At 38.9% G+C, this 22,367-nt stretch overlaps 1 protein-coding gene across 1 annotated transcript in view; it reads left to right on the forward strand.

Moving 5' to 3' along the window:
- The window catches only part of LOC128643340 (uncharacterized), a 111,521-nt gene that overhangs the window by 38,434 nt on the left and 50,720 nt on the right, over positions 1-22,367 (forward strand). The window contains exon 2 of the mRNA XM_053696271.1: positions 5,495-5,841. Coding sequence (XP_053552246.1) covers positions 5,599-5,841 — 243 coding nt within the window. The 5' untranslated portion in view covers positions 5,495-5,598. The remainder of the gene's footprint in view (positions 1-5,494; positions 5,842-22,367) is intronic.

The following is a 22,367-nucleotide window of genomic DNA, read 5'->3' on the forward strand; positions in this document are numbered from 1 at the left end:
TTCGCATCGACAATACTCTAGACTCGACTACATATTCTCCACGGCAGACTCTCTAGACCTAGTCACTAACACGGCCATCCATATATGCCACTGGTCAGATCACGACTGCGTTATCGCCGACCTCATATCTTCAAATACCACTCGCTCCAGACCCTCCTGGCGCATGCCCCACAACTTACTGCAAGATATTCCCTTTAGAGAGAAATTACGTACAGAAATTGGACATTTCCTTAAAACTAATGACCGGGCACAGGTAGATGATGATACCCTATGGGGAGCTGCTAAAGCAACCATAAGAGGCTTCATGATATCTGAACAGGCTAAAATACGAAGGCAAGCGGGTCTCTCGCTGGCTCAGTCTCACATTAAGCTCAGAGAATTGGAGGGCCAAAATAGAGTAAAGCCTACTACCCCTCTAATGACCCAAATAACCGATATTAAAAATCACATCTCTCGACTAGAGCTTCAGAGAACCCAGGAAAACCTAACTAAACTTAAACAACTGTACTTCTATAAGGGCAACAAGGCGGACACCCTTTTAGCCAATAAACTCAGAAATAGAACTAGTATCTCACGCATACATGGCATTGTCAGGGAGGGCTCTCTCCTTAAAATTCCCTCACAAATAGGGGAGTCTTTTGCCGAGTTTTACTCCAAATTATACAATATAGAAAAATCTGAGAACCCCCCCGTGACCTCGGAAGATTCCATTCGTGAGTACCTAAAATCTTTGAATCTACCGTCCCTCTCACCCGATCAAAGAGATACTCTAAACTTGCCATTCTCTCTTAGAGAAGTGCAACAAGTTATCAAGAATTCTAAATCATTTAAATCACCTGGGCCAGATGGCTTCCCAGTACACTTCTATAAAACTTATAACCAAGAACTCTCCCCCCTACTCCTTAGACTCTTCAACTTAGCTAGGAAAGAAGGTAAATTTAAGAGTGAATTCCTCGAAGCCACTATTGTAACTATATTAAAGCCGAATAAGGACCCCTCTCTTTGTGCCAGTTACAGGCCAATCTCTCTAATCAATACTGATATTAAGTTCTTCTCCAAAATTTTAGCCAATCGTATTGCCAACCTTCTCCCCTGTTTAATCAACCCAGACCAGGTAGGATTTATCCCCAAAAGAGAGGGACCAGATAATACTAGAAGACTCTTGAATGTTATGACTCTGTCGTCCAGCCTTAACAAACCCATGGCGATCATATCATTAGATGCAGAAAAGGCCTTTGATCGGGTGAGATGGCGTTTCCTGTGGGAAGTACTTGACACCTTTAAATTCCCAAGTTCCCTCTTGGGAGCAATCAAGGCCTTATACTCTACTCCCTCCGCCTCGGTAAAGGGACTTGGTTTCCAAACTCCCCCTTTTCAAATTTCCAACGGGACTAGACAGGGCTGCCCCTTATCACCCCTACTTTTCGCGTTGGCCATCGAGCCGTTGGCAGAGCAAATTAGACTTGACCCACATATGAGTGGGATCACCCTATGTGGCACCAAACATAACATAGCCTTATTTGCTGACGACATTACCCTTTTCTCTTCAGATCTTACGACCACCCTCCCTAGACTTTTACTGATAGTCAGGGAATTTGGTGCCCACTCTCATTATAGACTAAATATCCCTAAAACTGAGATTTACACCCAAGGCTTTCAGAACTCGTCTATAGCCCCTTTAAAACTTAAATATCCGTACAGATGGTCGGAATCTTCAGTGACCCACCTGGGAGTCAGACTGTCCAACGACTTCCCCCGGGTTATCAGGGACAATTACCTCCCCTTGCTGACAGAGCTTCGCTCCCTCAGCGGGAGGTGGAACCTCTCCCAAGTCTCATGGCTAGGACGGATCGCAGCCTTAAAGATGTCCTTCCTACCTCGACTCACATACTTATTCCGATGTCTACCAATCAGAGTCCCCAGGCATATTCTATTACAGTTTCAGAGTGAGTTCACTAAACATATATGGCAGGGTAAACCCCCAAGGGTGGCGCAGAGAGTTTTACAGCTGCCTCGGTCAAAAGGAGGTCTGGGCTCTCCCTCGATAGTAAAATATTATGAGGGAGCCATGCTCACCCATGTCTCTCAATGGGGAGTTATACAGTCTCCCTCCAAATGGAAGTCTATAGAACAGGCCTCATTACCCTACAACCTAACTTTGCGTGATCTGATTTGGACGCCTGCACATTGTCGTAGGGAACTATCCCTGGTAAACCCCATCATCCGGGAATGCCTGCAATTTTGGGATAAAATCCGCCACTCTAGACACATTGCTCCCCACCCCTCCCCCATTGCCTCCTTGTCCGGCCTATTGGTAGGACTACAGGATGCCCATCCATTGAAATGGTCCCAAATTGGAATAAAGACGGTCTCGGACCTCTGGCTCCCGCCATCGGAATGTGGATTTAAATCTGATTCACAGTTGGGAGTAGATGGGGCCTTACCCCATATCCTGAAATTTGAATATTACAGAGTTAAAAGCTTCTTGACCTCCTGGGGCTTTAAGCCTCAGTCAAATCGTCCACTGACCTTGTGGGAGACCACTTGGAATCAAGGAGAGAGGCTTCACAAACCCCTCTCCAGACACTACACCCTGTTGGACTCTGAACTAAACTCAGACCTGGCTCCCCACCTTGTAAAGTGGGGATCCCTACTAGACAAATCACTCACCACAAATGACTGGGAACAAGCGCTTGAGCGAACCAAAAAACTATACATTGCATCACCCTATTTGAAACTTATTATAAGTTGGTGGCTCATTGGTACTACGTGCCCACCAGGCTAGCTAAAATATTTCCTAGCGCTTCCCCGTATTGCTGGAGAGGTTGTGGTCAGAGAGGGGACTCTTTACACATCTGGTGGGAATCTCCCAAAATACGCCCCTTATGGATAAAATGTTTTAGAGCCCTTCCCAAATTGGGAATCTCCCTACGTAGCTCTCCCGCAGTTGCCCTACTACACATAGGTACTCATTCCATCCCTAAACACCATGCCTGCATAAGTATATACCTCTTTATGTCCATTAAGCATCTGATAGCCTCTGACTGGAAATCGGAGTCCCCACCTAGCTGGTCGAGAGTTTGCTCCTATATGGCCTACTTATACACCATGGAAAAAATCATATTTTATAATCTAGGCAATTCTGACCTATTTGAGCTTATATGGGCCGACTGGAAAGACATTTATGACACAACCTGGAGACCTAATGTTCTCTCTCCCTCTTAGCCCTCCTGGACGGAACGAGAGGTCCGAACTAGGGATAGACCTGACCGGACTCAGATGCCTTCCTGATGACGTACCCACCCTTGACTGACGATATATTCCTCAACCCTCTTCTTCCCCTCCCCTCTTTTCACTTCTAGACTTCTATCCTCCCCCCTTCTCTCCTGGTCGGGAGACCTCTGGGTCTCCCCCATCCGCGCTATAAAGTTCCATCATGTATCTTAACTAACCACTATGTCAGTGGAATTTTCTTGAACAATTTACTATCCATTTCAAAATGTGTGTTTATAGACCGTCTAGAGGACGAGATGAGTCCTCGAATTGCTAATTTTATTTCTGTTTTGTTTTTTTTTCTTATTGTGTGCATATTCTCACTTGTAAACATGATAAGATAAATAAAGCTCTTTTGAAAACTACAAAAAACATAGGCAACAACAAACAGTACTACAGGATTGATTTTGCAGATTAGGCAATACATATGGTTTAAGGAAGTTTAACATCTGTTCTGCAAAAAACAAACAAACATGAAAATATTCATTAAAACATTCTCAATTGAAATGCATGAAAACACAACTCTTTTTAACATGAAAATCACTGTTGTAATTGAGTCCCTAACAGTCTTGGAGTGTGATAATTATGCAATTTTATGTGACAAATGTATATACATTATATATAGCAGGGGTGCTCGGCCTTGGGCCTCCGGGGGTTTTGGAGCTGCATTTCCCGTGATGCTCAGCAAGCACTTCCGATGATGCTCAGGCACTTTAAGCTGGGTGGGCATCGTGGGAGGTGTGGTTCCGGGGCCTCTGGGGGGCTGGGGTTGAGCTGGAGGAGTCTATCTGCTGCATATACAACTACAAATTGGAAAATTAAACTTCATGATTTGCTCACTTAAAAAGGACTTTATCAATTCAAAATGACTCTCAATTATAGATGTGCATTCAGGCTTTGGGTGAAAGCAAATTTGTCTAAATTGTTAGTAATTTCTCGAGTCGTTTTATATGCAAACAGCCAAATACATTACTGTACGAAAAAGGAATGATTGTTTGATGAAATCAATCTGTTAATTAGTTCATGCCATTTGGTGCCAAAATAGGTGCAGGAATGGGGGGAGAAGAAGTTATATTATTTAGTTAATAAGCTCCTTTGTTTGTAATGATGTACATTGTCCCCTGTCCAATCCTGCCATAGTATTACTAGTGACTGATGTTAGGGACAGCTGGTCAGACACTAAAGACTGGATTTTATATAATACATGAGTTGTATTTTGTTTAACATTAAAAGATTGGTTCTTTAAAAAAAAAAAAAAAAATTATTGGCACCCTCAATTTAATATTTGGTAGCACACCAAAAATAACTGAAATCAATTGCTTCCTGTAATGAGTTTCTTACACCTCTCTACTCGAATTTTGGACCACTCTGCATTCGCCAATTGCGTCCCTTTTCATTCAGATGGCGACGTATAGTGCAAGCTGCATATTTGTACCCTGTGCCTGAAGGTCAGCTTGAATTTGTCTGGAAGTTGATTGAGGTTCTTTATCCACCATTCGAACAATCCTTGGTTGCAATATTTGATAATTTTTTCTCTTTCGTCCACGTCCAGGGAGATAAGCTATAGTGCCATGGGCTGTAAACTTCTTGATAATGTTGCACACAGTGGACACAGGAACATTAAGATCTCTGGAGATGGACTTGTAACCTTGAGATTGTCCATGCTTTTCCACAAATTTTGGTAAACAGAGACACACAACAAAGGTTGAGTAAATTTTTCACTAATTTAACTGGTTGCTGGTGTGATTTTTATGTTGTCAGCTCCTGTTAATTGATACAGGTGAGTTTAATTACAAATTACAGGAGCATCACAAACTTGGAATGCAATTATTTCTTATAATTTTGAGAAGGTGTCAATAATTTTGTCCAGTCTATTTTTAAAGTTTTGCATGGAATGTGTCAGATTTGGCTTTGTTTTCTCCACTTTTTTGTGTCATACCAATACAAACAAAAGAAATTGCATTTGTAATTGCAACAATTTTCTGGGCGAAGTGGTGCATTATCTGACAGAAATGCAGGGGTCCCAATATTTTAGTCAATGACTGTGTATATATATATAACCTATTGTAACAATAAAGACTGAAATTTACATGACCCTTCACAGTTATATTTATTTTTTTAATAGTCCATATAAATGACATATTAATTTATGGATAAAAAAGCAATAGTCTGTCCAGTTGCTGTTGTTTGTATATTAACATTGTGTGTTTTGCCTTGACAGTAAGAAACTCATAACCAAAAATAATGAAACTAAGGCTCCAGCAACAGTCTAACCATCAGAAGCAGTATAATTATTAAATCATTTTTGGATATATCTAATGAAAAATGGCAACACAGCTAAACAATAATTCAAGTCTACAGGAAAAAGCAATTACAAGACTTGAAACTAAAGGCTACATAAGCAGAACGAGCAAGCCAGAAAGTCTGCCAGGTATTGCTGGAATGGCGCTAGGTGTTCAAAATAGAACTGCAGCTAAAAGCCAGATGGTCAAGGAAACCGGAAAATGCATTCCCAGCAGTGTTGGGTTTGAAAGAATTAGGAAGAGTGTTGTCAGCAAATCAGTTCAGGTAAATCTTTTTACTTTTTGGCCTGTGTTTTTTTTCTATAGCTTTGCTTCTGCTTAACAGAATGCCATCTGATGATTTAAATTGACATTAAAGTGCCATTAAACATTTTGAATTATGTGCATAGTTAGGGTTAGCTCCAAGGGGGGCCTAAGATCACAGTGCACTTTTGAGGCGTCGATAGAAGCCGGTAGCCATTTATAGACTTATATTTATATGATACAATCATATTCTTATAGGTTCACAGTACATAGGTTGTATTAAGTAGCCTGATATTCATTAGTTATTATGAAACAGGTATAGCTAAATCTAATCTACAAATTACCAGTACCCGAAAACCTAGTATCCTCACTGCTATTGCAAACAAAGGGGGACATGATTGAGACTTGAGAATGAGTTTAAGGGTTTTGAATCATGGTGATTAAGGGGTGAATTGTTTTTAAGGAGCTATTGCACTGGGGGTTTCAAGTTTAATGGCTCTGTTTTAGTGCACTGCATAGGATTTAGACTTCATTCTTTTACTTAGTGATTTAGCACATATTCTCTAAATGTTAATAGTGGGGGATAAGCCAGTCAGAAACTACACTTTCCTGCAGAATATGTAGGTCTGCTCTTATTTTGACTCTAATACATGCTTTGTAAATGCATGCCCCCTCGTGAAAAAAAAAATGCAACCCCATTTCATTCATTCTGGAGTCGACCCTGTGCAGTGGCGTCGCTACAGGGGGGCAAGGTGGGGCAGTTGCCCCCCCCCATTATAATGCCTTGCCCCCCCCATGTGCCCCCCTGCTGAATTAAACAAATTATGCGGCCGCAAGGGCGCCTAATTTTCAAAGTGAAACTGGCCCCAAGTCCCTCCTCTGTGACCCTGACGTACCCAAGAGTTCACAGCAATGCAACCAGAGGGAGCACGGGAACGGACAGGCTGCTGCTTTATAAAAGAAAAAAAGGAGGAGCTTTATATCTGTGAGTGGCTCCCACTGATCTTCTCATTGCTCCCAGGGTTGTCACATAAGGGTGGAGCTGCAACTGTAAGTAAGAGATACACTGCACCGGTTTAGAATGCATTAACTCTAACACTCACATTCAATTTTATACTGAATGATTTCTCATATTTATTATGGTGGATCCATAGAAGCAGAATTCTGGTTTTCTAATAAAACTGCATGTACACAACTAACTATTGTAGCAACATTACTATGAGCACCGTATGCAGGTATTGATCTGTTCAAAATATAGTATATAAATATAAAGTTCTGATGATTATAGTAACGTTGCTACAATAGTTAGTTGTGTACATGCAGTTTTATTACAAAACCAGCATTCTGCTTCTATGGATCCACCATAATAAATATGATTGGGCATGTGTGTGCATATAGCAGCTGGCGGTGTTATTGTTTGACTGACAGATGTGTGGACCTATGTTTACATCCAAAATTGTCTACAGTAATGTACAAAATACACATTTCAGTGAATTACAATAACAACAATGAGCATTATTTATATCTGACACAACATTTATGGCACTGAATTAGAAAATATATGTGCATGGATTTATAATAGTACAATATAACAATGATTACAATATAACAATGAAAATATCCTTAAAATGTGGAAATATGAGTCTGTGTGCATGTGTGTATATATATATATATATGTGTATATATATATATATACACACAGATACACACACATGTGTAATACGTGCAATACATACAACATGTCAATACACCACTTCTATATCTGTAAATGTGATTGAGAAGAACAATTATTTCATGTAAAATATGATATACACATAAATGCATAGGTAAATAAATGCATGTAAACAGATACACACTTGTGTAGCATATGTGCAGTTATACTACTGTATATAGATAAACATGGGTGGTTGTGTAAACATTCAGTGACTGTATCCTAAAATTCTGTGCCTGTAGTCCCACCAGCTGCTTCTGAATATGAATGCTCCAATGTTTCTTCCTTTGTTTCATTTTATAACTATTGGTTCCCCATACAAATGTGCTGTTTCCCTAAGCAATATGCTCGCTCTCCAAAAGTTGTGTTTGCAATCTGAGATGAAGCCAAACTACTAAAATATATTTTAACTTGCTATTATTGTAATAAACATAGCATATGGATGGAGCTCACATCCTGGCTGCTGTACATATACATATTTATATAAATGTATTTAGTTTTTTTTAGTGGTATGATTTAGTGGTGAAAATTATTAGTGCTCCCCCAGATTTGACTGTGGTATCTTATGTGCCCCCCCTATATATTGTTCCTAAAGTCGCCACTGACCCTGTGCATAGTATCAAAGGTAAAGTGAGGTAAAAAAAATGTGTGAACAATAAGTGTAGAAAAAAAAGCTGATAACATTTCCAAAAATTAGCAAAATTACACTTTAGTCTTGCCAAGTGTAGCCTGCATCACCCCCTTATCAGTGTCCTACTCTAAACCTTGTAACATTATAACACAGTGTACATGTGAGAATAATTACTTATACAAGCAAGGGGAGATTGAGGAGGGACTGCAGGTACTGCTATTGTTTGTTGAAAAGAGGCTTGCTCGTTTTCGTTGGGATAATGTCACATGCTTTGTGAAAGCTTCAGCATTATACTGTGCACTGCTTTGGTCAGGTGCCATGTGACTCTGCGCCCTACAGTGCCTGTGCGCAAGTGCATTCTGCAGAAGCTATGGCCTGGACAGCACCTTCCATATATAGAAATACCCAGGGGGGAGCTTGCTGCAAACAAAACTATGCCTCAATAAAAGGGGTTAATGGGGTTAAAACAGAAACTGTTTTGCAGGTAAGCTTTGGGTGCATTATATACTTAGAAACTTTTATTAGTTCATACTGAGCAAAAAACAAACATGCCATTTACAATAATAATAAGAGACTGCTTAGCCTCCAGAGTGAGGTAATAACAGTGTTGTTTTGGGAGTATTCAACGAAACAACAACAGTCCCATGTAATACAAATCCTTCAAATTGGAAGTCCTTCAAATGAAGAATCTGGGTATCCAACACATAGGCAACAAAGGTTTAAGTGTCTCTGGATATCGTAGGCTTAGTCCCAAAAGTATGGCTGGTAAGTATGGTACTTATCTTATCACCAAGAACAGGTGCATAAAGTTTGCATCAACTGCTAAGTGCACTGCAACGTCCCCCTGTAGTATCCGTCCGGAACTGGGAAGCGTGTCGGATTGGACAACTTCTGCAGACGAAACCTGTCAGGCAAGGAGGCCCTCAAGTCTCATCCCCAGGTAATGTTGGCTGTTCAAATCCTCCGCCACCGCGGGCATCGCTTTTTCCTTGTGGGATACCAAGTCACTGACGTCAGTGCGTTCTGTGCCTACCAATGGCATAAGATATGGGGGTGGGGGGGTGTCTCAGCGATCTGCTTCAATCAACGATGAGCAAGTGGGTAGAACAAGCGCCTACAGAATGCTCAAATCGGTATTTCCTCCCGCTAGGTCAAAGTGAAAGTCCAGAACAAAATAAGCAATACTGAGGCCCAAATCTTGATGCTAGTAACGATTTATTCAGCAATGATCACATGTGTGAAACACGTCAGGCGTTTACCTGAATGTTTCCTTTCTGTATTTGGCATTGCTGAATAAATCGTTGCTAGCATCAAGCTTTGAGTATTGCTTATTTTCTTCTGCACTTTCAGTTAGTTCATACTGTTTTATGTCATATTTATATTTGTATAGTATGTATCAGCAATTAAAGGGACGTAAAACTCAAAATTAAACTTTCATGGTTCAGATAGCACATCAAATTTTAAGAGACTTCTTAATTACATATATTATTAAATCTATTTTATTCTCTTGTTCTATTTTATTCTTCTTTATTGAAAAGTATAACTAAGTAGGCTCAGGAGCATATAAAATAAAATTTTCTTGCAAAATTTGCTTTGTTCTAGATCCCACAGACATACAGCTTGCAAAGCCACTACCATATTATCACATGTCCTTCCATTGGTCAATTAGGAGCAGAAATAAATGAACACTGATTAAGAAATCACTGCAGATCATGCTGCAGGCTAACATTTCCAGATCCTACACAATGTACAGATTCTGTGAGGTACTGAAAAACAAAGATTTTCTAGTTAAATTACAGGACAGAAAGGCAAAATAATTAATGAATATACATGAGATTTTTTTTTCTATGCATAAAACATTTTACAGGGATATTTAAAAAGTTTAATCTTTTTAAGCAAAAGTGCTAATTCCGTTATGAGTTTACATTTGTCAATTCCTTAAAGGGACATGAAATCCACATTTCTTTCATGGTTTAGAAAGAGCATGCACTTTACTTCTATTAGCTAATTTGCTTCATTCTCTGGGTATCCTTTGTCAAAAAGCAATTTTAAATAGACTCAATAGCTGATGATTAGTGGCTGAACATACTTGCCTTGTGTGCTTGGCTCACCCATGTGCATTGTGATTTCTTCAAAAAAAGGATATCCAAAGAAAGAAGAAAATTAGATAATAGAAGTCAATTGGAATGTTGTTTAAAATTGTATTCTCTATCTGAATCATGAAATAAATATTTTGGGTTTTATGTCCCTTTACCTTCTTGGCTACTAGAGAAGCTTACAATATTTTGCTAAGCAAGATACTGCAGCCATTTTTGTAGCACTAGGACTAGTATTATTTATTAACCAATTTAAATGTAAGGTTTCTTATTACTGTGTAGGCTGTATAAGGTAAAATATTTGTATTAGTGTTAGTCAAAAGTTATATTCCCTTAAGTGAAAATGAATATTTTTATTTGTAGTTAAAGGGGCAGTAAAGTCCAATTAAACATTCATGATTCAATAGATCATACAATATTAAACAACTTTTCAATCATTGGATTTGTTCTCTTGGAATCCTTTGTTGAGGAGTAAACATAGGTAGGCTGATAGGAGCTTAGTAGTGTACACGTGTGTTTGCAACTCTGTATAACATTGCTACAAATATTGGCTAAAAACATGTGCACACTCCTGACTCACTTGATATTACTCTTTAACAAAGGATACCAAGAGAACTAAGCAAAAGTAACAATAGATGTGAATAGGAAAGTTGTTTAAAACTGAATGCTGATGATGGTAATGAGAGCCAGATATGACATGTCTATAATGACCAGTAAGATATGATTTGCAGATGCTCTAGAGAATCCGGGGGAGGAGCCAGGCTGCAACCCACGCAGTGACTGATCGAAGCTCGTACCAGCCTTGTCCCATAGGCGGAGAATCAGGATTTCTCACGCCAGAAAGCCTGCGTTTGTCAGGCCCAAAAAGCTGAGAGTAAAGACCTGTCACCCGGATCTCTGATGAGCGCCACAACACTCGTGCTGAGAAGCTGTGAATCAGCGAACCGGCAGCACCTCACAGGGACCCACGCCAAGTGAAAACCCAGGTCTGCTAATATCTCTCCCTCCCACCGGTGCTGCGTGAGGTGGACCTGCACAGCTCATCACGACCCAAAAGGAGACGCTGGAGCCAACCTACCCATTACAGTGAAAACCTAAACAATACCAGCGCTGAACACTCCAATAGGAGTGCAGGTGTCGAGCGGAAGGCTCAATATTCCTTAACGAAGCTTCAGTAGGATCACAGTGGTGGTAAGCTGAAGTTCCGGATTTCGGAAACCGCCACTCTGTAAAGCCAGCCCTTGGTGGCAACATCCATCAGGTCTCACGGAGCTCAAGGAGGTTCTATCAGCTCCAGCCTGTATTGGGAGAAAGTTTGCTGCACTTACCACTAAAGGGTCCAGCAGTCTTCCGCAATACAGAGGATCATAACTGTGGCAGGATCAGGTTGTACCTAGTAGAACGTTTCTATCAAAACTGTGAGTAACCAATTGTTACACATTATTTGTTTCTAAAACTGTAACTTGTCGCAGAGCTGGACTTTTGAAATACTGGCGTAGTAACACCGCTTAACACAGCTAACTGCCATTTGTCTAAAACTCACCAGGTATACATCATGGGACATGTCAGCCTGGAATACCCTTAAAACCTCCTGAACTCTTAAGCCACATCTCTGGTTAAAAGAGAAGAAACCAGAAAGTAAGAAGGGCTTCTAGTGACTGTCTTATACCCAGTGCCTTTAAAACACGTGCAGCCTCCTTTTCTTTCACCCCTGAACAAAGAAAGGGTATCCACAGGCTTTAGACCATATGACACCTTGACCTGACTTTAACAAAGAAATCTGGCCATACTAATTAGGATCTAGCATCACCTACTTTTTTATGGTTGACTTTAATTATATGTTTTGAAGGAAACAGGTTCAAAAGCTAATCCTATTAAAATACAGAGTGCTAGGTTCAAACTATCTATAGGCACCCGTAAAACTAGACATAATCATATTTTATACAGGACCAGGAAGGTTAAGCATTTAGAGATAAATATATTTTTTTGGAAACAGGCTGAAGTAACCAGTTAAAGATATGCTGTCTGATATAAAATTATGGCCCAACAACAATAGCTTAACATGGTTTATGGATATTTCTATAAAGTATATATGTTGGTATTTTATTAGTCTGGGGAACTAGAGGCCACCTTTTGTTATTTTGACTGCCTTAAGCAAATAAGGGGTAGTGGAGCTGAGAACCCCTTTCTCCACAGTTGTACACAAAGAAAAATCTGTGAAAGACAGCTCATTTACTATATTGTATTCTTATTCTGACTATGCAGTGAAGTCTGAGTAAAACTAACTCTTTGTATTCGAATGTTTGTATAGGTACAGTACTGCTACAGATGGATTTTAGAAATGTATTTCCTCTAAAGACTAGAGTTTTCCTTGGTTTATGCTATTAATAGAGGTTATAAAAAGCAATCTAAACCACCTATAACTAAAAGCCCTACAGGTTTGGCAAGGGCAATTACTCTAAAACATTGCAGATTCTTCAGCCAACAGGCTGTAATATGCAGTTAAAGAAAAGCGCCCTGATTGCAAAAACGTAAACATTAGAAGCCCTTTGCTAAGAAACTATTTGACACCTAATTGTGGGAATGTTATAAGTTAGATGCTAAGTAGACATAAAACATACCCCCGCTAAAATTGATTAAAGTAGCAAATAGTAGACTATTAATAAAAAAATACAACGTTTCTCATATTGAAACATACAATTGAATTCCAGTAGACAGATAAGCTTTTTCTATCTAGGACTGGGTTGAAGAGTACTAACTTAATTTAAAATATAGAGCCCTCAATAGATAAGGCTGTAAGAAATCTTATAACCCAGCTACAACCAGAATTTCTTGGCTGGCTTAAGTAAGAAACTGATATCCCTGTGCTTGAACCTGACATAACTGGTCTTAATTCAACTGCCCACTTCACTCCCTTCATACCCCCTTTTTTTCTCAGTTTTTGAATCACATACCTTTTTTTTCATAGAGCACCTTTTACACTCCACTAGTCACGTTCTCCACACTGTGTATGGATAAATTCCTCAAATCACCCCCTTACACTAAGCCCTTAACCCCAGTTATGGCTTCAAAACACAGAGAAAGAAAATTCAATAAAAACCCTGGTGGACATTCATTCTGAATCAGGTAACTCTACACGCTTGAGCAAAAGTACAGACACCTAAGTTCTAGTTAATAATATTTTAGAAGCTCTAACTCCTAAGTTTGAAATGCTTAAAGCTGAAATCAAACATGACATATCAACCCTAACTAGTGAGGTTAGACAATTCTCTAAGAGGATACAAGAAGCCGAACAAAGAATCTCGGATCTTGAAGATCTAACCGAATCACACGAGACTAAACTGGATAGCAATAAAACTTGTATAATCAAACTACAGAATCAAATTGAAGATCTGAGAACCGTTCCAGAAGGAGCAACATTAGAATAATAGGGGTTCCTCAAATTAAACAGAATGAGGATCTACTTAAATTGGTTCCCATTACTATACCACAGCTATAAAATATTCCCAGTCCTGATCCCCCTATTATAATCAAAAGAGTTCACAGATTGGGGAAACTCCATCCTATTGATAAAAGGAAAGCCACTCCACGGCCTATCATTCTCAAGCTTTTGAACTTTCAACACAAAACCATAATGCAATATTTTCATAAAAACTAACCCATTTTTATCGACAATGCTAAAGTATTACTATTTCAAGATTTTTCTTATGAAACTTCCATGAAAAGGAGGGATCTTTCCTTAATCTGTAGCAATTTGGCCAAAGAGGCAGAGAAATTCCTTACTGATAAGAAGATATCTATATCTTAAAGCTGATGGCTTTTTTCTCTTTTTTTTCCACTTAAAGGGACAGTATACAATTTTCATATATCTGCATGTAATAGACACTACTATAAAGAATAATATGCACAGATACTGATATAAAAATCCAGTATAAAACCATTTAAAAGCTTCCAGTTTAGCTCTGTTTAAAAGGTTACTGGGACACTCACTGCAAGTGGGAAATATCAGACACTCTCCTCCCCTCCCCCTTCCTTTGCATATGAAAAGACCTTTTACGCAAACAGAAGTAAGCTGGAGTAGGTTTATGTCGGTATTCTCCTAAAACTTTGGGGCTTGGTTAGGAGTCTGAAAATCAGAGCAATGTTATTTAAAAATAAGCAAAACTTTATGGGCTATATAAATAGATCATCTACAAAACATTTATGCAAAGAAAAAACAAGTGTAAAATGTCCCTTTAAGGCTAACAAGATAGCAGCCTGATGAGATACTGGAATAAGGGGTTCTACGGAATACATTTTGTTCATGTTTTTATGTGACTACGCCCATTCCCCACCCCCTTTTTTTCTCTCTCTCCCCCCCCCCCCATGTACTGTAGATAATGGCTAGACATAATTATTTCATTATAACATCATGGAATATATGAGGCATCACGTCCCCGATTAAACAAAAAGCAGTAATCTCCCACCTTAAAAAATTAAATACGGATATTGGCTTTTTGCAAGAAACCCATTTGAATATGGGTGAAGCCGCAAAACTAAAATCGGCTTGGGTGGAAGAGGTTATAGCCACACCAAGCCTCGCCAGGAAGAGAGGTTTAGCAATTCTATTGGGTAAAAAGCTCAATTATAAAATGTTATCTGTCTTGACAGACGTAGAGAGTAGATTTTTGTTAGTAAAATTAAAAATAGAAAATTTCATATATACACTATGCAATCTTTATGCACCCAATGAATATAACCAGATTTCTGGGATTCAATTCAATCTAAAATCTTGCAGCAAAAAGAGGGATTTCTTATTATGGCTGGGGACTTCAATATGGCGCCCCAATACCCAATTGATAGGCTTAGAAGAGGCCCCAATAAAACCAAAAAGAGATGCCCTAGAAAGTAAATTGTTTAGAAATATTTTTAGAAACTTAGCAGTCAGTGACATCTGGAGAACACAAAATCCAGTTATACATGAATTCACTTGTATTTCAAAGGCCTTTAAATCTTTGTCTAGATTAGACTTGTTGCTGGCCGACGAGAACTTAATTAAAAATGGGGTTAAAGCGAGTATTGCACCACTTTGTATCTCCGACCACGCACCAACACTATTAGAGATCCAGATACACAATGGCTCCTCTTTACTGTTCCGTTTTTTTTCCCCAAAGTATTTGGTAACTTACATCAAATTTAAAAATTGGTTAAATGAAAGAATGACTGATTATACTCGTCTCAACCTAGGATCAGTAGATAACCCCTCAATATTTTGGGAGACTGCAAAAGCAGTACTAAGAGAGGATACTATAGCCTATATGATAAATCTAAAGAAGAAACACAAAACTAGGGAAAAAGAAATCTCAAATGCCCTGGTTAAAGCATACAACCGTTATCTACAGCAAACAATGAGAGTAAATTGGGACAAATATACTAAAAGAGAGCGAGACACGTTCTTGCTACAGATCTCATCCCAAAAAGACCTTAGGGTACAGGCAAAATTCTACAGACATGGTAACAAAGCAGGAAGACTACTAGCCAATTTGGTCAGGAACAGTAAAAAAACCTACACTGATTAAAATAATAAAGAAGTCAGATAAGACAGTTAACTCTCCAAAAAAAATCCTAGAGATATTCTCAGGCTATTATTAAGACCTGTACTCATTCAAGGAATCAAATGTATTAAACAAGGCCGAGTTCTGGAACAACATTGTAAACCCGGTTCTAGACCTCAAAGCTATAACAAAAGTTAATGCACCAGTCACGGAAGAGAAAATTAGCCAGACCATTAAGGCATTACACCCAGATAAAGCGCCAGGCCCAGACGCATTACCGAATGAATTTTATAAAATTCTTGCCCCTAAGATTACTAGTCATTCAGAAAGATTATTTAACTCCTTCTATGTGGAGAATAAGTAGATCCCTTCAAAGTTTGCAGCTTCCCAAACTATTTTAATTCCTAAGCAAGGCAAAGACCCCCCAAAAAAGGAATCCTATAGCCTTGCTCAACACAGACACAGACTAGAACATTTTCACCACTATTTTGGCAAAAAGACTACAATCGGTTCTGAAAGACATTATACATAAAGATCATCAGGATTTTTACACAAACATAATTCAGCAGCAAAAATCAGGGAGGTTTTCTTAGTAGTGGATTATTTTAACAATAAAAATGAGGATAGAGGAAAGGAAACCACTGACTCTCCAATCATTACAATAGATGCCGAAAAAGCATTTGATTCAATTCACCTTTATCATCTACTCTCCGCACTGGCGAGATTCAGTTTCAAAGGAAATTTCCAGAAGCTAGTAAATAATCTATATAACAACTCACACACTAAACTTCTAGTTAATAATATGAAATCCCCCTTGTTAACTTTGGAAAGAGGTACACGTCAGGGTTGTCCACTCTCTCCGTTATTGTTTGATATTTCTATTGAATCCTTAGCCATAATGATTAGACACAAAATAGAAGGAATAAAGATAGGTAATAAAGAATTGAAGATTGGGCTTTATGCAGACAATATCTTGCTCTTTGTCTCCAATACCTTGGTTAATATTCCAAAAATGTTATCCCTGATAGGCTCCTTTGGATCATGTTCAGGCTATAAAATTAACGCCACAAAGTCTGAGCTACTTTGGATTAGGCAAAATGAAATCTCGCATTAGACATACCTTTTAAAATAGTAGTAAATTCATATAAATATTTTGGAATAAACATCTCTTCCCAGCCTCAAAACTGGTACAATCTTAACATACTCCTGATCTTAAAAAGATTAAAGAAGACATGAAAAACTGGCAGAATTTACCTATTTCTATGTCGGGTCGGATCGCGTTATTTAAAGAGATAGAAAAGTCAAAATTAAACTTGCATGATTCAGATAGAGCATGTTATTTTAAGACACTTTTAAATTCACTTCTATTTTCAAATGTGCTTTGTTCTCTTAGTATCCCTTGTTAAAAAAATGAATATGCACATATCATACACTAGTGAGAGCTGCTACTAATTGGTGCCTGCACACATTTGTCTTTTGTGATTGGCTAAATAGTTATTTTCAGCTTCCTGTCAGTAGTGCAATGCTGTCCCTTCAGCAATGGATAACAAGAGAATGAAGAACATTTGATAATAGAATTAAATTGGAAAGTTGTTTAAAATTGTATGTTCTATCTGAATCATAAAATAACATTTTGGGGTTTACTATACCTTTAAGATGGTCCTGTCTTACAAAATGTCCCTGTCCTATTTAAAAGCAAAGATATTAAAGTTTAAAATATGGCACTATGATACTTCATATGGCAGAACAAGAAGCCCAGGATCTCTATTGAGAAACTGTCTCTACCCAGGAAACATGGAGGCTTAGCCCTCCCAAATCTGAAAATATATAATCTTGTGTTTCTAAGTCGTATTGTTATAGACTGGATTCTGAACATGGACTGCTTTACAAATAACAGTTTAGAACGTAACTTAACCTATCCATTGTCTCCAAGAGCTCTTATCCAATGTACACCCAAGATGATCCCCAAGCAGGTGAAACAACTTAAAACTATTTATACGGTAGTTCAGGCTTGGCGAAAACTAGGAACCTTTAAAATTATAACTCTAACATACCTAAATTCCAAAAATTTTTAGGCAATCCTGAGTTTCAAGAGGGAACACAGGCAGCAGTATTTTATAAATGGGAAAAAGATGTATTAATTTACATGATCACAAAATACACACAGAGTTTACTTGAACACTAGAAGATAGGAGCTGGATATCCTCATAGGATAAATAGAATCTAAAAGACAGAGGAGAGGAGCGCAGACTCAAATGCAAAGTATAGAAAGTTTTAATAAAATTCACACAGACAAATGGCAACTCACAAGATGTACAAGATAAAACAGCGTATCATGTATTATATACACCATATAACTTATCCCCTCGGCGTGTGTGTCACCAGGACAGCTCCAGGAAAACAGATGTACTGCTGTGTTAATCCCATGAACGCCAGAATCCAGGCTGGCAGAGGATCAAATGAAAAGACTGTTTCCAAGATATATAGTGTTTTGCAAAACATACACTGAGAGGGTGATAAGCTACCAACTACATGTGCGATAATAACACAACATATAGTAATATGAAATTGAAGAGATCCTCTGCGCTCAAACCACACAGTTCCTAGCTGCAGACTCGGAACTAAGGGCGGCCTCACAGGATCAATTGGCTAAAAAAGTGGACTGAATCTCCATTTGAGTCGTGCTTACACTCAGGGTCCTCTCACATCAGCAAACAAAAAAAAAAGTAGGAGCACTGGCTCAGAGAAGATTTAAAATAAAAAGTCCTTTATTGTACATATCTGAATAAACTTTAAAATCCACATATTATTACAGCACAAAGTGGAAGTATAATGGAACAGGGAGGTCAGCAAGTATGCAACTGATGTGTTTCGGCTAGAACGCAGTACTCAAAAGCTGCTACTTGTCACATTAAAAACTACAAACTTTTAAAGGAAACAGGCCTCCTTCGATTGGTTAACCCATTGATTAATTAATTGATTTCACACATTCTTGAAACAGTGTTTCCATATTGAAAAATTAGCCCTTTGCCTTTTACTCTCTATTTAACAACTTATGCTCACTAGCCCTACTGTTACAAAGGGCTTTGAAGTATTTTGACATTTCAACATATTTACATAATGGACATGGCCCAAATTTACAATAAACACCTATCGACCTGCACAAACTGCAATCGTTACAAAAGGCTTTAAAGTGTTTTGACATTTCAACATATTTACATATTGCCCATGGCCCTAATATACAATAAACTTCTAACATAGAACAGAAAAGAGGGGATAGAAATCTCCAAAAATTGTACACTTGGATAGCACTCTGATTCCCAAATAGTGGAATTGTCAACTAAGTTACAAGATGGCGAATAAGTGGGGGAAAAATTATAACCTAAGTTTTATTTGACTATATATTAAAATAATGGAAACAACAATACAATTAAAAACCCAGGAATGTATCAACTGTATTTGGAGTTAAGCGAAGATTACAGACAACCAGGTTTGTAATAGTTAAACACTCTGATTTTAAAGCATTTGGCTATTCGTCCCAAATCTAGGGATGAATTATATTGTATTATTAGTCTGATCATAGAGAGTGAAAACAGGCACTAGCAGAGTTAATAAACTTCTAACAACCTGCACAAATTGCGACCGATCCCTATTGGGTATTGGTATGTTTGGGTATCTGTGTTAAGGACATATAATACTCAACAGCTGAATATTGCAAAGATAGGTGCAAACACCCCCTTAAGAATGTTTCTGTGTGATAGTAATGTTAGCATGCAAATATCTCATATTGGTATAGTTTACCCTGCTGGATTTTGTGTTCGAACCCATCTAAATAGATATAGTACCAAATTTTCGATCATCTCAAAGAAATATATGCATTCATACATGTTTAACCATATACACTAGGCAACAGATATAACCCTGTACACACAATACTAAATTACAGCATAACATGTTGTTAACATACCCTATCAGATCGTGCTTTTTTACCAGAAGTTTTTGAGGTCATAATCTTAATTAAAACCCTTTGGTAACCTTGTTTGGAGTTTAAAAATCCAAAAGACCTCCTGGTGACCCAACAGCCTTTCTCTATCCCCTCCCCTCATTGGTGGGAATACTCTTTCTATAGCTGTCCATTTGAAAGCTTTGGTATCCTTACTGTGTACAGTAACAAAATGTTGCACTAAGGGTGTACTGGCAATACCTTTTTTAATTGTGGAAAGATGTTCCCTTATCCTGGATCTGACCTCTCGGGTTGTCCTACATATTGTTTCTGGCACTCTATGCATGTTATTGGATAAATTACAAAAGTCGACCTTCAATTCATGCAGGTACGTTTTTGAAATTCTTCTTTTGTAACTGCCGATACAAAATTGAGCCCTATATCTACTTTTTCACAGTCTACACAATTTGCCTTTCGTAGTACGCCAAGATAATAATAATAATAATTTGCGATTTATATAGCGCTTTTCTCCCTGTGAGACTCAAAGCACTTTACAAATATACCAACATAAAACATAAAAGTTAGGAGTTTTTGAAGGTCAGATAAGCGGACTGAATGCCTGATGGAAGAGGTGGGTCTTTAGCTTTTTTTTAAAAGTCTGTAAGGACGGTGCCTCTCTGATTGTGCATGGTAAAGAGTTCCAGAAAGTAGGGGCAGCGTGGCAGAATGCTCTGGAGCCTGAGTTTGTCCTTATTCTTGGCACTGAGAGGAGGGATGTGTTGGCAGACCTAAGTGAGCGGGATGGGATGTACGGTGTCAGGAGCTCTTTCAGGTACTGTGGGCCTTGGTTTTTTAAGGCTTTGAAGGTCAGCAGGCCAATTTTAAAATATGTTTGCCATTTAATTGGAAGCCAATGCAGGGAGTGAACAGGTGTTATGTGGCAGGAGCGAGTTTGATTGGTCAATAGTCTTGCTGCTGCGTTTTGTACTGTCTGAAGGCGATGGAGTTCTTTTTTTGGGAGGCCCAAGTAAAGTGCATTGCAGTAATCTAGCCTAGAGGATACAAATGCATGGATTAATGTTGGCATATCATCCAGTGGAATTAAGTGTTGTATCCTGGCTATGTTTTTCAGATGAAAGTAGGCAGATTTTATTATGGAGGAAATCTGCTGTTTAAAAGATAGTCCAGCGTCAATCAGCACTCCCAGGTTTCATACCTTTGCTGAACTAACGAGTTCAGAGCCTCCAAGCTCCAGGCCAGTTGGGTGATCGTGGGATATTTTTGATGCCCGGGGTCCCCTCACCAAGAGTAACTCTGTTTTGTCCGGGTTCACTTTGAGACAGCTAGCATTCATCCATTCTATGAGGTCTTTTAAGCAACTGTTTATGCGGCATGCTGGGTCTGTAGTATCTGGAGCAAAGGAGAAGTAGAGTTGTGTGTCATCAGCGTAACAATGATACCTTAGGCCATGTCGGTTAATGATGTCCCTCAGTGGTAGTAAGTAAATTGCGAATAGCATGGGAGACAGGATAGATCCTTGTGGAACTCCGCAGACCAGTTCTGTTGGTGCTGATGAGCTTGATCCTGATATTACTCTCTGTGATCTACCAGCGAGGAAGGATTTAAACCAGTTAAGGACTGTGCCTCCTAGACCACAGATGTACTGCAAGCGCTCTATTAGAATCCTATAGTCAATGGTGTCAAATGCAGCTGAGAGATCCAGGAGGATTAAAATGGAGTAATCACCTTTGTCTCTTGCCATGAGGAGATCATTTAGCACTCTGACTAGCGCTGTTTCAGTGCTGTGGCGGCATCTGAAGCCTGACTGGAAAGGATCGAATATGTTTAGGCATGATAGATGGGCTTCCAGTTGAGTTGCCACTACTTTTTCAATTATTTTTCCCAGAAATGGGAGGTTGGATACTGGTCTGTAATTAGTCATGCAGTCTGGGTCTAATAAAGGTTTCTTTAGGAGTGGTTTTACCACAGCTTCTTTTAGAGGATCTGGAAAGTCTCCTGTTTTTAGTGAACACTGCACTATTTTTGTGACGACTGGGGCGAGTGTTTCAATGCATCCAGATATGAGCTGAGTTGGAGCAGGGTCTAAGTCACACGTAGTAGGGTGCAACTTTTGTATGGTGTTTTTAACTTCTTTTATATCCACATTTGTAAAAGTGGACCATAAACTGGGGCAGTCTGGCATTCCATTGTAGTGGTTCTGGTGTGTAACTGTTTGGCCTGCTGTGATAGCGGTTCGGATTGAGGAAATCTTGTCTCTGAAGAAGTTCGCAAATGCTTCACATTTGTAAAAGTGGACCATAAACTGGGGCAGTCTGGCATTCCATTGTAGTGGTTCTGGTGTGTAACTGTTTGGCCTGCTGTGATAGCGGTTCGGATTGAGGAAATCTTGTCTCTGAAGAAGTTCGCAAATGCTTCACATTTATCCTGAGAAAAGTTGGTGGGGCTAAGCATGCATGCTGGTTTGCAGAGCCTTTCTACTGTGCGAAACAGTTGCCTGGGTCTATTGTGGAAGAGTGCAATTTTGCGTGATAAAAATGAAGATTTTTTCTGAGTTATCTTGGATTGATACTTATTTAGATGTTTGGTAAGAGCGGCTTTATCCTCTGGATCAT

This window comes from Bombina bombina, unplaced genomic scaffold (assembly GCF_027579735.1).
Source record: "Bombina bombina isolate aBomBom1 unplaced genomic scaffold, aBomBom1.pri scaffold_421, whole genome shotgun sequence".
Lineage (NCBI taxonomy): Eukaryota > Metazoa > Chordata > Amphibia > Anura > Bombinatoridae > Bombina > Bombina bombina.